A 14,201-nucleotide genomic window follows, 5' to 3' on the forward strand; every position below is an offset into this window, starting at 1 on the left:
GCGACACACGAGGATTTTGTTTTTGGAGAAAAACGTCTCCCCCCTTGCCAGCGTGTTGTCCCAGTGGATCTTTTCGAAGGTTGCTTTTTGCAGGGGCAAGTTCCCTTCGGTAAAAATTGGTCGGCTTTTGTTGGTTGCCGGATGTGTCCTTCGAGAAGTTGTTGTCGTCAGAGGGACGCTCGTTAGGGTTGTGTTTCTTTGAAAAACGTCTCCCCCTTCCTAACGAGTCGGCACTAATAAAAATGGGGTTTTTTCCTTTGTGGATCTCGATAGATAATTTGTTTACTAATCGAGGCAACACGCGGAAATTTTGTATTTTGGGGAAAAACGTCTCCCCCCTTTCTTGCGCGCTGTTGTCTTCGAGGGGTTTTGTTCTTTTTGTTTCGGGTAGATCGAATGATTGGTGTCGAGGGTTCAGATAGAAAAATGTCTCCACCCTTTCTGGCATCCATCTTTCGATCCTTCCGAGGTTATTTTTGGTTCGAACCTTTTGAAAGGTCGGAGCCCCCTTTACGTTTGTTTTGCACTTTTTGTGCCTTTTTTGCCGCAGGTTTTTTGGGTCGGACCTTTTGAAAGGTCAAAGCCCCTTGGCATTCATTTTGCACTTATTGTGCTTTTGGTGCCGAAGGTTTTTTGGTTCGGACCTTTTTAAAGGTCGAAGCCCCTTGGCATTCGTTTTGCACTTATTGTGCTTTTTGTGCCGAAGGTTTTTTGGTTCGGACCTTTTGAAAGGTCGAAGCCCCTTGGCGTTCGTTTTGCACTTTTTGTGCCATTTGTGCCGAAGGTTTTTTGGTTCGGACCTTTTGAAAGGTCGAAGCCCCTTGGCGTTTCTTTTGTACTTTTTGTGCCTTTTGTGCCGAAAGTTTTTTGGTTCGGACCTTTTTAAAGGTCGAAGCCCCTTGGCATTCGTTTTGCACTTTTTGTGCCTTTTGTGCCGAATTTTTTTGGTTCGGACCTTTTGAAAGGTCGAAGCCGATTGGTGTTCGTTTTGATAAGTATGCAAAGTTTGCGGATTCTGCATGCTTTGCTAACTTACTGTCTTATGCAGCATGTAGATGCTGGCCGAAGCTTGCCATTTGGGCTGCTTAGGCGAAGGTGACAGTTTGTTAGGGGGGAATTCATTGCATTGAAATAGTTTACAATGGGTCTGCATCGTCAAAAACCTGCAAATATCTGCGAAGGTCCGCAATCGCTTAGAGTTTCGCGATGCAGCCTTTTTACAAGCTTAAATGTAGTACTTTTTAAGGCTGTCCGCATTCCAAGAATGCTGCAGCTCATTGCCTTCGGCATCGGACAGGTGATATGACCCTGGCCTGTTGCTCTTGATTACTAGAAATGGCCCTTCCCACTTGGATTGAAGTTTGCCGGAGGTTTCGGCGTTTGGCTTTCTTTTTAGGACCCAGTCTCCGACTGTGATGCTCTTTTTCACGACCTTTTTGTCCCTCCACTTTGTGGTTTCTTGTTGATACTTTTCTAGGTTTTTCGAGACTTGTAGGATGTCTAGCTCCATGAGGTCTTTGTCATCCGAGGGGATGGCCTCAACTTGGTGGGTGACCCTTAGGCTTCGATTTTTAAGTTCTTCTAGTGTCATTGCTTCGTCACTGTAGAGTAGCCTGAATGGGGTGAACTTGGTTGTTCTTGATTCTGAGGTGTTGTGGGACCAGATGACCTTCAGGAGTTCATCGGCCCATTTGCCCTTTTTCTGATCAAACAGGCACTTTTTGATGCTGCCGAAGATGATGCCGTTGGCTCTTTCGACGGCCCCATTGGATTGCGGGTGGTACACCGAGGCAAATATTACCTTCGTGCCCGCACTGTGACAGAATTCTCTGAATAGCTGTGAATCAAATTGTTTGCCATTATCGACAGTGATCTCCCTTGGGACCCCGAACCTGCAGATGATGTTCTGCCAGAAGAATTTTCTGATTGTTTTTGATGTGATATTGATGAGTGGCTTGGCCTCGATCCACTTTGTGAAGTACTCAACAGCAACTGCTGCGTACTTGTAATTGCCCTGAGTTGTAGGCAGAGGTCCTACTAGGTCAATTCCCCATCTTTGGAGAGGCCAGATCGGAGGTATCAGCTGAGTTGACTCCGAAGGTTTAGAGGACTTCGGGCCCATCATTTGGCATGCTTGGCATGTTTTCACTATGTGCTGAGCGTCCTTCAGCGCTGTTAGCCAGAAGAATCCTTGCCTAAAAGCTTTGGAGACAAGTTGTCTGAAGCCAATGTGGGATCCACAAAACCCGGAGTGAATTTCCTTGAGGAGCTCGATTCCTTCGGTTGTCGAGATGCACTTTAACCATGGGCTGGTGACGCCTGACTTGAACAACTCTCCTTCGGAGATGATATAGCCCCTCGCTCTCTGGAACATTTTCTTCTCCTCTCTCTCATTTGGCAATTCGATGTTTCCCCGAAGGTACTCCATTATAGGTGTTCTCCAATCTTCGGCTGAGATGACCGAAACTTGTTTTTCTTTTTCCGGCTTAACTGAAGGTTCTGTGATTTCTTCGAAAAATACATCCGAGGGTAATTGTTCCTTTCTAGATGCTGCTTTTGCCAGTTTGTCAACTTCGTCGTTCATATGCCTCGGGATATGGACGATGTCGAAGCCCTTGAAATGCTTCTCCATGGCTCTGACGGCATCGAGGTACTCAATGAGTTCTGGTTTTCTTGCCTCTGCGTCTTTTTCAATGTGGTCTCTGAGAACCTTCGAATCTGTTCTGACTATGAAGTTTTGATGGCCGAGGGCTTTCATTTTGCGAAGGCCCAGGAGCAAAGCTTCATACTCGGTGGTGTTGTTGGTTGATGATTCGAGGTTGCCGAATCTTAGGCGCGCCGCATATCTTGTTTTTGTTCCCGAAGGAGATTCTATGATTGCAGCAATACCCGCTCCTTCGTTGCACCAGGCCCCGTCGCAGTGCACGATCCAGGTTTCAGCCGAAGGTTCCTCCTTGAAGATTGGGGATGTCCAATCGGCAATGAAGTCTGCCAATACTTGTGATTTGATGGATGTTCTTCTCTCGAAGTCTATGTAGAACTCAGAGAGTTCCAAAGCCCATTTAGCAATTCTGATTGAGGCCTCTCTGTTGTTGAACAAGTCATGCAGAGGTTGATCTGTAACTACGATTATCTTGTGAGCTTCGAAATAGTGTCGCAGCTTCCGGGCAGACATGACTACAGCATATGCAATTTTCTCTAGCTCTGAGTACAGGATCTTCGAGCATGCAAGAGCTTCGGATACAAAGTAAACAGGTAGCTGCTTCTTCTTTCCCTCGAATTCTCTCTCGAGTACGAGCGCTGCACTGACAGCAGAGTAGGATGCCGCGATGTACAGGACCAACACATCCTTCGGGTCAGGTGAGGTCATTTTGACCATGTTCTGGAGATGGTTTTTGAGTGCCTGAAGGGCTTCGCTTTGCTCGAGGCCCCACTCGAATTTGTTTGCATTGCGAAGGAGCTTGAAGAATGGTATGCTTCGGTCAGCAGAGCGAGGGATAAATCTGTTTAGGGCTGCTATCCGCCCTGTGAGCTTCTGTACGTCCCTGATGGACTTTGGCTCCTCCATGTTCCAGAGAGCTTTTATTTTGTCGGGATTTGCTTCGATGCCTTTGGTGGACATGAGGCATCCAAGCACTTGTTGGGGTTTAAGGACAGCCCTGCTTTTCTTAGGCTTGCGAAGGTTTCAGCCAGGTCTGCCACATGGTTACTTCTTATTGAACTGGTTACTACAATATCATCAACGTAAGCCAAAACATTTCTTCTGAGTTGGTGCTCCAGGACCACCGAAGACATTCTTGAAAAAGACTGTCCTGCATTTTTCAATCCTTCGGGCATCCTCACGAAGCAGTAGGTGCCGAAGGGGGTTATGAAACTTGTTTTTTCTTCATCTTCTTTCCTTATCCAAATCTGATGGTATCCGGAGAAACAATCCAGCAGAGACATCAGTTGACTGTTTGCCGCATCATCGACGACTCTGTCGATTCTTGGCAGCGGGAAGTCATCCTTCGGGCAGGCTTTATTGAGGTCAGTGAAATCGATGCACATGCGCCACTTGCCATTCTTCTTTTTGATCGGCACAGTGTTTGCCAGCCATGTTGGGTATTTGACTTCTCGAATAACATTTGCATCTAACAGTCTCTGGACTTCGGCCTTGACTACTGCGACTTTTTCATCTGTCATTTTGCGAAGCTTCTGCTTCTTTGGCTTGATGTTTGGGTTGATGTCCAAGCGATGCTCAATGATATCTCTGCTAACGCCCCGTAGGTCACTAGCGGACCATGCAAAAACATCTTGATTCTTGCGGAGGAACTCAAGAAGCTCTTTTTCTTCCTCGTGCTCGAGGGTTGCATTGATGGTTACCATTTTGTTGAGTAGATGTACGTCAAGGGGGACCTTCTTGACTTCGCAGTCTTCCTCGAAGGTTGCTTTCTCATGGTTGGATTCAGTCCGAAGGTTGTGGACATTTTTCTGGCCTGGGGTGTATCCCCGCTCTATGTCCCGCGCAAGCTGCTGGTCCCCGCTGACGGTGATGACCCCCGCGGGAGCTGGAATCTTCATGCACAAGTACAATTGATGAACGATAGCTTCGAACTTGTTGATTGTCCCCCTTCCTAGGATTGCGCGGTATGGGTAGGGCATCTCTACCACATCGAAGGTGATGTGTTCTGTTCTTGCGTTGGCCGTGTCTCCGAAGGACACAGCGAGCGATAGTTTGCCGATTGCGTTCACTCTCTTTCCTCCGAAGCCCATTAAAGGGATATCCGAAGGCTGAAGCAGGCTTCGGTCGATGCCCATCTTGTCGAAGGTGTTGGAAAAGATGATATCTGCAGAGCTGCCAGTGTCAACCAGTATCTTGCCAATCCTCCAGCCCTGAATGTTTGCCTCGATGACAAGAGCATCTGTGTGTGGGTAGCTGATGAGGTTGACATCTTCTTTGGAGAAGGTGATCGGAGAGTGTGACCACTGGGTTCTCTTGGTTGGACCTTCGGAGACGATGCAATGGACTTGCCTGAAGTAGTCTCTGCGCTGTCTCTTATTTTCGAAGTCCAGGGTGGATCCTCCGGAGATGGGCATGATCATCCCGGAGGTTGGTAGTGCCGCGGGTTGGCCATTTGTGGTTTGGTTTTCTTGTTTTGGTGGGTGGGCTGGGGGTGGTGGTATCTGCTCTTGTGTTGGTTGAGCTTGGGTGGTGGGTTGACTGGGCTGTGTTTGCAGGTTTGGCTACGGCTTCCAGTTGTGGTTGTAGTTGTAGTTGAACATGGGTGGGCGGTATGCTTGGGTAAATGGGGGGGTGGAACGAACGAAGGTTGTGTGTACTGTATTTGTTGAGGAGCTTGTGGAGTCTGAGGCCATGTAGTGTGCCCAACTAGCTTAGCTTTTTTCTCGGACTCCATTCTGTCAAGGGTCTTCTTCTTCTCGGCACTGGTTTGTTCTGTGGTCGGAGTCAGACCCGTGGAAGTGACAGAATAATTTTTTTGAGCTCACGCGAAGGTCCACGACCTCGGCCCCTTCCTCTGCCGCGACCTCTGCCCCGTGCTCCGGACGAAGGTTGCTTGTCATTTGAGTGTTGAGGTTCCGACACTGATGGTATCATGAAGGGATCGAAGGTTAATTGTTCCTCATCATCTTGTGAGGGTTCCACAGGTAAAATGAGTTGCTGAGCTGGCTGTTTCTCTTGCTGTCATGTTTGTTGATTGTATTTTTCTGCCTGACGCATGATTCTTCTTTGCTCTACCCTTCTGCGGTGGTCAGCGTCTAACTTTGCGTATTTCTCTGCTTCTGTGTAGAGCTCCTCCAGGGTCCTCGGGGGCTCTCTTGTGAGATGAGAAGCAAGCTGGCCAGGCAGGAGACCTTCGATGCATTTCTCGATCGCATCTTTCACTGGGAAGTTTGGGATTTGAGCCTTCTTCTAAACGAACCTCCGGAAATAGTCATAGAGAGGCTCATGGTCGTGCTGTGGGCACTTGAAATCTTTCACAGTGTTGTTATTTAGCCTTCTGAAACCCTGGAAGTCCTGGAGGAGCCTTTCTTTCAGCTGGTACCAGTTATTGATTGATTGCGGAGGAAGGTATGAGTACCAGTTGGCCATAGAACCTTCGCAAGCCATGACGAAGGACTTGGCCATGGTTGAGTCGTCACCTCCGGCCGAAGCGATGGTTGCTTCGTAGGCCATGAAGAACTGGGTTGGATCAGTTGTTGCATTGTACTTGCGGAGCTGTGTAGGCTTGTAGCCGAGCGGCCATGAAGTTCGCTGCAGAGCGACTGAGAGTGGCGAGGTCGGGTCATATGGCAAGTTGACCGGTGGTGGCCTTCGGTCTTCATTGTGAGCGAAGGTTGTCTGGTGGATGATGTGGTTTTCTTGTTGGACGGAATCTTCGGGCATTTCTTGCTATGCCCTCTGCAAATTCTCAACTTCCACCTCCATTTCTGCTAGCTTGCGCCTGGCCTCAGCTAGCTTGTTTGCCTGGTCCAGTGCCCTCTTTTTGGTGGCGAGCTGAGCTTCGATGTTCCTTTTCTTCATTTTAAGGGCCTTGAGCTTGAGTGTTGTTTCTATGAGCTCCGCGGATTGGTTTTGATGAGCTTCAGTGTTTTCGGTGTCATCAACCGGATCTCCATGAAGAACAGCTTCATTGTTGATGTCTTCAATTCGTGTGTTGGCTTCTTCGTGCTGCTCGTGCTACTCAGTGGTGTTGCTTGTGGTGCCGGCGGAGGCTTTCTTCTTCACTGGGGCCATCGATGGTTGTTTTTCGAGCTGGAACGGTGGGCGCCGTTGTTGGGATCTCAGCTTCTTAGATACCCAAATAGGGAGCATGAACAGTATGAAAATGGCAATGAAGGTAGGCACTTAATTCTCCAGCAATAACCAGAAAGTTCAACCCTTTACACTGTGGAGAGAGGGGGCTATTTATACCCCTAGTCCTCGGCCAGATTTTCCTAAATTGACCCCATCCAACTCATTTACAGCTCACTTACAACCGGTTTTGGGGTAAAATTACAAGGTTAAAGGTGTACAAATCCGACCTTCTCACGTATTCAGGTGTACAAACCTGACCTTCTCACGGATTCACGTTTTACACGCACGCTTGCATCAAACGAAGGTCTTCGTTTCCTTCGGGAAGCTCCGGAGGTCACAGCCCTGAAGGTTCCGTTAACGAGCGATCAGCCGTCCCCTTCGTTCCCGAAGGCGATCCCCTTACCCGAAGGTCCTGGTCTTCGAGCTTGTGCTTCTGAGTAGCCATTCGTCACCTTCGGCCGCCCGAAGGTGAGATCATTCATTCGCCGAAGGTGTTGGTCTTTGAGCTTGTGCTTCTGAGTGACCATTTGTCACCTTCGGCCTCCCGAAGGTGAGATCATTCATTCACCGAATGTCTTGGTCAAGCTTGTGCTTCTGAGTGACCATTTGTCACCTTCGGCCGCCCGAAGGTGATATCTTTCATTCACCGAAGGTTTTGGTCTTTATGCTTGTGCTTCTGAGTGACTATTTGTCACCTTTGGGTATGCTCGCCTTCCTCTCGTTGGAGCCCTGCAAGCGAGTTAGGGAGCATTTCCGAGAGTGGTGGCTTGACCCGAAGGTCCAATCCCCAACAATTAGGAGGTAAACATCTATACTTTTTTAATATCAACATCTAGACTTAATTTTTTCTCTAATCTTTGTTTTGTTTCACAACCGAGCTAGGAAAATTGCAGTGGAGGAGGCTTAGGTGCATGGAAGAATGGCATTGGACCATCTCATGAACATCTGATGTGTGTAGTGTAAACTAAATGATCTACTTTTTAACATGCCAAATTGATGTAATTTGTGACATGTTAGCATCTTTTGACATGCCAAATTGATGTAATTTGTGACATGTTATTGTGGCTACATATATTGTCTTGAATATTGTGGCTGCACGTCGTTCTATGGCTATATATATTATCTTGAATATTGTCAATTATGCTACGTATATTGTCTTTAATATTGTGGCTGCATGTCTTTTTTTTTTTGTTTTGGAAGGCTCACATTAACAGCCAAGGGTATTTTGGTCTTTCCACATGATGTTCTCTCACCTCTCAAGATGGAAAAGAGTTGTTTAATGGGGGTGGTGTGCCACACACAAAATGAGACATTCAGTGTGCTACAGACAAATTCAAGGAGTAGAGTGTGCGGCGCACAAAATCATATTTTCAGAGTGTGCCACAAACAAATTTCCCCATTCATATATATCTCTGGTATAAACGTCAAGTTTGAGACTCTTATACTTGTTACAAGATATCTTGATTAGAAACTTAGGATCAACCATCCGCTTTGTGCACGATTTAATTAATTATAATAAAAAATTTTATTCGCGAGGGGACCTTTGCCCCGACCCCCGCTGCGTCCCCAGGCAGGGTCCTCCCGTCACGCCTTCGTCGTGCGTAGGGATGAAAACGGTCGAAAACGATCGGAAGAAGTCTCAATTGTTTTCAGTTTCACATTTTTTCTCGGAAACGATATCGATAACAGTATTGACGGAAACGAATACGGTGCCGATAATACGGGAACTTCGGAAACGAAACTATCCGATCGAGAATAGCTCGATATCGGTCGAAAATCGATAATTTATAGGTTAAAAACAGTTAGACATGACAATACATAGGTTCAATAAGGCAAGATCATACGGAAAATATTATCAATTTATCACTTCAACATGGCAACACGTCAACATAAGTAATAGAATATTATAGCACTACAGCAGGTCAAGTTCAACCTTAGCCATTAAATAAAACACACGACAGGGTTCAAAAGTAACATAATAGTGCCTCAAACCTGGAGGTTGTCCACGTGATTTACTAATTAAGAAATGCCTCAAAGCAGTACACCCATGCAACGTCTACACTCTCATGCACGCATGTACGTCTGTTACTGTCCTACGCAGCGCTGGAGGCGGAGGAGCACGCCGCGGCACCGGCGCCGGCGGCGGACGCGCAGCTGTGGCAGATGGTGGACGCGGCCGCGGCGCACCACGGGGTGCTGGCCGAGCTGAAGGCCGCGGTGGCGCACACAGAGCTGAGCTAAGATTCAAGAGACCAGTGGACCATGGCCCCCTGCTTAGTGCTTAGTGCTTTCCACTCGCACTAAACGGTGCTGCTGGAGATTCGGCTGTCCGCCAGGTTGTTGGAGCCACGGATGTCGGCGGCGGGGGTGGTTCCATCAATCGGCGGCGGGTTGATGGTGGCGACGGCGGCGATTCCTCCGTCGTTAGTCCTCGGCGTCGTGTTGTCGTAGGCGCCATCGATGCCGATTTGCTGGAGTCTGAAGCTGGTGGTAGACGAGGCGCTTGGCCAAGGCCAAGGTAGGCGGCGGGCTGGCGGCGAAGTCGAAGCGTCGAGGTCTCGAGGAGACGAGGATCGAGGAGTCGCCGACTGTGGTCGACTAGGGTTCTGGCCTTCTGGGATGGGGTGACGGATGGTTAGAGTATTTATTTGACTGGAGTAGAGATGGGCCGAGCTGGGCTTTGGGAGCTCGATGGGAGATTAGGAGAATGGGAGTACTTGTCGGACAGGTAGGTTTCCTGGTAAAATACCGGCGGAAATTACCGGGGAAATACGATAAAACGCGGAAACGATCGGAAAGAGGTAAAATCGTTTTCGTAATTGTTTCCGTATTTTTTTTACCGTTATCATTTCCGTTTCTTTGGTTAGTTTCCGTTTTCTTTGAAACAACGGTAAAACCTCAAAAACGAGCCGCGGTAAACGAGATTTTCGGTTACGGTTTTCATCCCTAGTCGTGCGTGCACGCACGCCTCGGCAGAGCGCGAACGGCCCGCGCGAGAGCGCGCTAGCGTTACCGGGCTGCTCCCCCGATCGCGGGGCCACTGCGCTGACCGGGCCAGAGGAGCAGCCCAGGCGGTCCGGAGCCCGGCAGCCCACGCGGCATCCCCGGCCTGCCGTCCGATCCCCGAGATCCCCGCCCTCCTCCAGTCCAGCTGGCCCTGCAGCCGGCGGGCCCAGCGCCCCACGCCTCGAGCCGCTTGTCGTGTCCACGCCCCTCACGTGCCGTGCCGGAATCTCCCAGCGATCCAACATCTCGTGCCGCGCGAGCTCACCACCACGCCGACGCTGACGCCGAGGAAATCCATCCAGAAATATATACCCGTAGGCCGTAGATCCACCCATCCCGTCCCCCCCACCCCGAAACGCAGCCAGCCAGAGCCGTCCGGAATCCACGAGGACAGCGTCGTCGTCCTCCTCCTCCGCCGCCGCCGCCGGCCGCAGCAGAACAGAGCCCACGCGCGCTCCGTCCGGGTGGAGCGCACGAGCGCGGGTTCAGGGAGCGAGGGGATCGGGGCGGCACTCGGCTTGACTGCGCGGGATGGCGGGCCGCAAGGATGTCGGGATCCTCGCCATGGACATCTACTTCCCGCCCACCTGCGTGCAGCAGGTGAAATTCTTCTCCCCCCGGGCCCCGGCTGCGCGTGTTACCGTTTTCCGTCGCTACGGGCGGGTCGAGTCGATGCGGTGGTGCCTCCGATCCGCGGTTCCGATGCCTTCCCGCATTGCGGTGTGGGGGGTTTTGTGATGAAGGATTCGGGTTTTTTTAGGAATCCACGGGGGGGTCTTTACTCTTTAGCTGGAGGGGTCGAATTCTCGCCGATTACTGTCGAAGCTCGAAAGCTTAAACCTCTCGTGGTTTCAGTGCAGTGCTGCTGCTCGATTCGGTCAGGTGACGGGTCAAATCAGTAGTTACAAATGCGGCTGTTGGGATTGTTTCGAATCTGTGGAACTCCGGACGACCTGGCGAGTTTGCTCCCGGAAGATCCATGCAGAAAACGGGAAAGGGGTGTAAAATTTAAGTAGCACAGGAGAAGATCCGGGCAGTTGCATGTTTTGATCCGGCAGTCTCATAGATGGTGCCTTTGAACGCAGGAGGCGCTTGAGGCCCATGACGGCGCGAGCAAAGGGAAGTACACCATCGGTCTTGGGCAAGATTGCATGGCCTTTTGCAGTGAGGTGGAGGATGTCATCTCAATGAGGTATTTCTTTTTTAAAAAAAATGTTATTGGCCTCGAACATGACTCTGGTGTCACATATTTCTATGCCACGGATGTTCCTTTTCTGATGCCTTCGTTGTGTTGTAATGGAGATGGTTTTCATATAGTTGCTCAATCATCAGTATTCTTTGTCGTATGCAGTTTCTCTTTTAGATATGGGTTACCATTTGTGGTTTGAATAATGAGTAAAGAACTATTCGCTTGCAGTTTGACCGTTGTCAATTCCCTACTTAAAAAGTACAATGTTGATCCAAAGCTTATTGGCCGTTTGGAGGTTGGAAGTGAGACGGTTATAGACAAAAGTAAATCCATCAAAACTTGGCTGATGCAAATTTTTGAGGTTTGTTCACCCAACTCAGTAAAATCATCTAAGTTTCATCCACATATATCTAGAAATAATGTATTCATTATGCTCAACCACATCGTTTAGTAAGAATGTCCCAAAGTCTCTTGCTTATTTGTTCTCCCAGAAAGTTAATTTTTGTCGGCTTCTGTTCACAAAATGCAGAAAAGTGGCAATACTGACATTGAAGGAGTTGACTCCAGCAATGCTTGTTACGGTGGAACTGCTGCCCTGCTGAATTGCGTGAATTGGGTTGAAAGTAACTCCTGGGACGGACGCTATGGTCTTGTCGTTTGCACAGACAGTGCGGTTCGTCATCCAACCTTCCCTTTAAGCATGCCTACCGTGATTGGTTGCTCCTTTTAGTTTCTGCTGCAACACACAATCACAAATCGTCATCTTGTGCTACTGCCATCAGGTTTATGCTGAAGGGCCAGCTCGTCCAACTGGGGGTGCGGCTGCAATTGCAATGCTCATTGGTCCTAATGCACCTATTTCATTTGAGAGCAAATATAGAGCTTCTCACATGGCTCATGTTTATGATTTCTACAAGCCTGATCTTGCAAGTGAATATCCGGTTAGTTTTTCGATCCCTAAACTATCTACTTTCATATACATGCACATGCCCTTCATGATCATGCACATGCCCTTCATGATTCTAATTCTTTTCTTCTATTGAATGGCATGTTCTGGTTATCCAAGAGTTCAGCATTTCCTTATAACAGCAGATTCATTGCAGGTTGTTGATGGTAAACTATCCCAAACATGCTACTTGATGGCCCTAGACTCATGCTACAGACAATTTTGCAACAAGTGAGCTGCTGCAACTTTATTCCTTTCCTTTTAATGTGAACCAGATTTTTCTTTCAATGTATAAGATTTCTGCTGACCCACTATATTTCCTAAAACTAGATACGAGAAGATTGTGGGGAAACCATTCTCGATTTCTGATGCAGAATATTTTGTGTTCCATTCTCCATACAACAAGGTAAGATTTTATTAACTGAGGGCTTTAATGAAGAAATAACTGCTCCAAAAGTTTTCCTTTTCTTTTTTGCTGTTTCTAGTTTCATGGCCTTGGAAGATTTCCTAATTCTCTCCTGTCTTTGTTACAGCTCGTGCAGAAGAGTTTTGCTCGACTTTACTACAATGACTTCATGCGCAACTGCAGGTTTGCATTCTTTCTTGGGTTTTGCAACCTTTCTGAGAACAGATGAGTTCCAATTTAAGCTTTTCTTAGGTCAAACAGTATATAGGAATCAGTTCTGGAGAACTTTCAAATTTTACATACAGGTTACTCTTGTTATTTGACACTTTTTAAGTCCAAGATAATTTTCCTGAACTAGACTGTTTTTATACTTTTTATCAGCTCTATTGATGATGATGCTAAAGAGAAACTCCAGCCATTTTCTAATCTGACTGGTGAAGAGAGCTACCAGAGTCGCGACTTGGAAAAGGTCTTTTATCATTACGTGCAGAATTGTCGTTGTGTGATAAATTTAGAATCTAATGAAGTTTTTTGTTTTTGCCAAATTTCCAGACCTCGCAACAAGTCGCGAAGCACTTGTATGACATCAAAGTTCAACCATCGACTCTGCTTCCCAAACAAATTGGCAACATGTATACTGCATCCCTTTATGCTGCATTGGCATCTGTACTATATAACAAGCATGATAGTCTGGTGAGCCCTGTATGTTTAATTCTTTATCTATAGTTTTGTAATCATCATTCTTAGATGCTGAAAATCAGCTACATCTTTTATTGTAGGATGGACAAAGAATCGTGATGTTCTCTTACGGCAGTGGCTTGACATCCACTATGTTTTCGTTGAGGCTAAACAATGGCCAGCATCCCTTCAGTTTATCAAACATTACTTCAGTGCTTGGTGTCACAGAGAAGCTTCAGTCAAGGCATGAGGTAAGTCCTTCCATTCATGCTTGTTGTTCACTGCTTATAGATCAATGCACCTTCAGTATTTATTTTGACACTATGCTGGCGTACTTTCTCCTTCCTGCAAACAGACCTTGCCCGAGAAGTTTGTTGACACCCTGAAGCTGATGGAGCACCGGTACGGTGCAAAGGATTTCGAGACCAGCAGGGACACGAGCCTGCTGCCGCCTGGCACGTTTTACCTGACCCATGTGGACTCCATGTACCGGAGGTTCTATGACCAGAAGCCTGCAGAGGAAACGACCGGTGGCAAAGCCAAGTGCTGCAACGGCTTCGCAAATGGCCACTAGTGGTGTGCCGTGGACTCTACTGCCTTGTTTGTTGCTCATAGACTCATCGTGCTCTGCACTCTCATATGCTTATGGTTAGAATTTCCAGCCTAGCGTGTTTCTGAAATAATTTATTCTCTGCAGCTGTTCTCCTAGATCAGCTAGTTTTTGTAATTTTTTTTAATCTGACCGGTGAATTAAGTCTTGGCATCCTTGTTTCTGTAGTTAGTTTTTTTTTTTCGTTCACTGCCTCACTGGTTAGAGTTCTTGTAAGTTTGGCTGCGAAATTATTCCGTATCGGGGCATCGGGCGCCTGACACTTCGGTGCTTCGGCACAAGGCTAAGTGATGCGGACGTGGGCACGTGGCTGTGCCGTGCGAGCCCGGGGGTGCTCGAGGGGCTAACAAAATCAAACAGCCAGATATGACAATCCGACGTGCCAGCTGTTACTAATCTTGGCATCGAGAAACTTTAGTTAAAATGAAGCCAAAGTTTGGCTTTACCATAAACTGAAAGGGGTCTTGGTGAAATTTTCATAACTCAAGGTTACAGTATTAAGCAACACTGAAGTTTAACGAAGCTACAATTTTTTGCTAAAAGTACATGTTTTGTTGTACCCACCTCCTA

The 14,201-nt window shown here is 47.8% G+C and overlaps 1 protein-coding gene across 1 annotated transcript; it reads left to right on the top strand.

Annotated features, from left to right (window-relative positions):
* The first annotated feature begins 9,973 nt into the window (after positions 1–9,973).
* On the top strand, positions 9,974–13,820 carry LOC120661288 (hydroxymethylglutaryl-CoA synthase-like). The gene is made up of 12 exons (XM_039940100.1): positions 9,974–10,402; positions 10,888–10,994; positions 11,220–11,352; positions 11,521–11,664; positions 11,774–11,932; positions 12,095–12,168; positions 12,268–12,343; positions 12,471–12,526; positions 12,725–12,812; positions 12,896–13,036; positions 13,123–13,272; positions 13,377–13,820. Exons 1-12 carry the CDS (start codon positions 10,334–10,336, stop codon positions 13,593–13,595), a joined length of 1,416 nt encoding a protein of 471 aa, XP_039796034.1. The 5' UTR covers positions 9,974–10,333; the 3' UTR covers positions 13,596–13,820.
* The last annotated feature ends 381 nt before the right edge of the window (positions 13,821–14,201 follow it).

Source organism: Panicum virgatum, chromosome 2N, assembly GCF_016808335.1.
Source record: "Panicum virgatum strain AP13 chromosome 2N, P.virgatum_v5, whole genome shotgun sequence".
NCBI lineage: Eukaryota > Viridiplantae > Streptophyta > Magnoliopsida > Poales > Poaceae > Panicum > Panicum virgatum.

Coding starts and splice junctions, on each gene's coding strand:
- LOC120661288 (XM_039940100.1), top strand. CDS start 10,334: ATGGCGGGCCGCAAGGATGTCGGGATCCTCGCCATGGACATCTACTTC. Junction 11,933..12,094: donor ATCTTGCAAGTGAATATCCG/GTTAGTTTTTCG, acceptor GATTCATTGCAG/GTTGTTGATGGTAAACTATC. Junction 12,169..12,267: donor TACAGACAATTTTGCAACAA/GTGAGCTGCTGC, acceptor TCCTAAAACTAG/ATACGAGAAGATTGTGGGGA.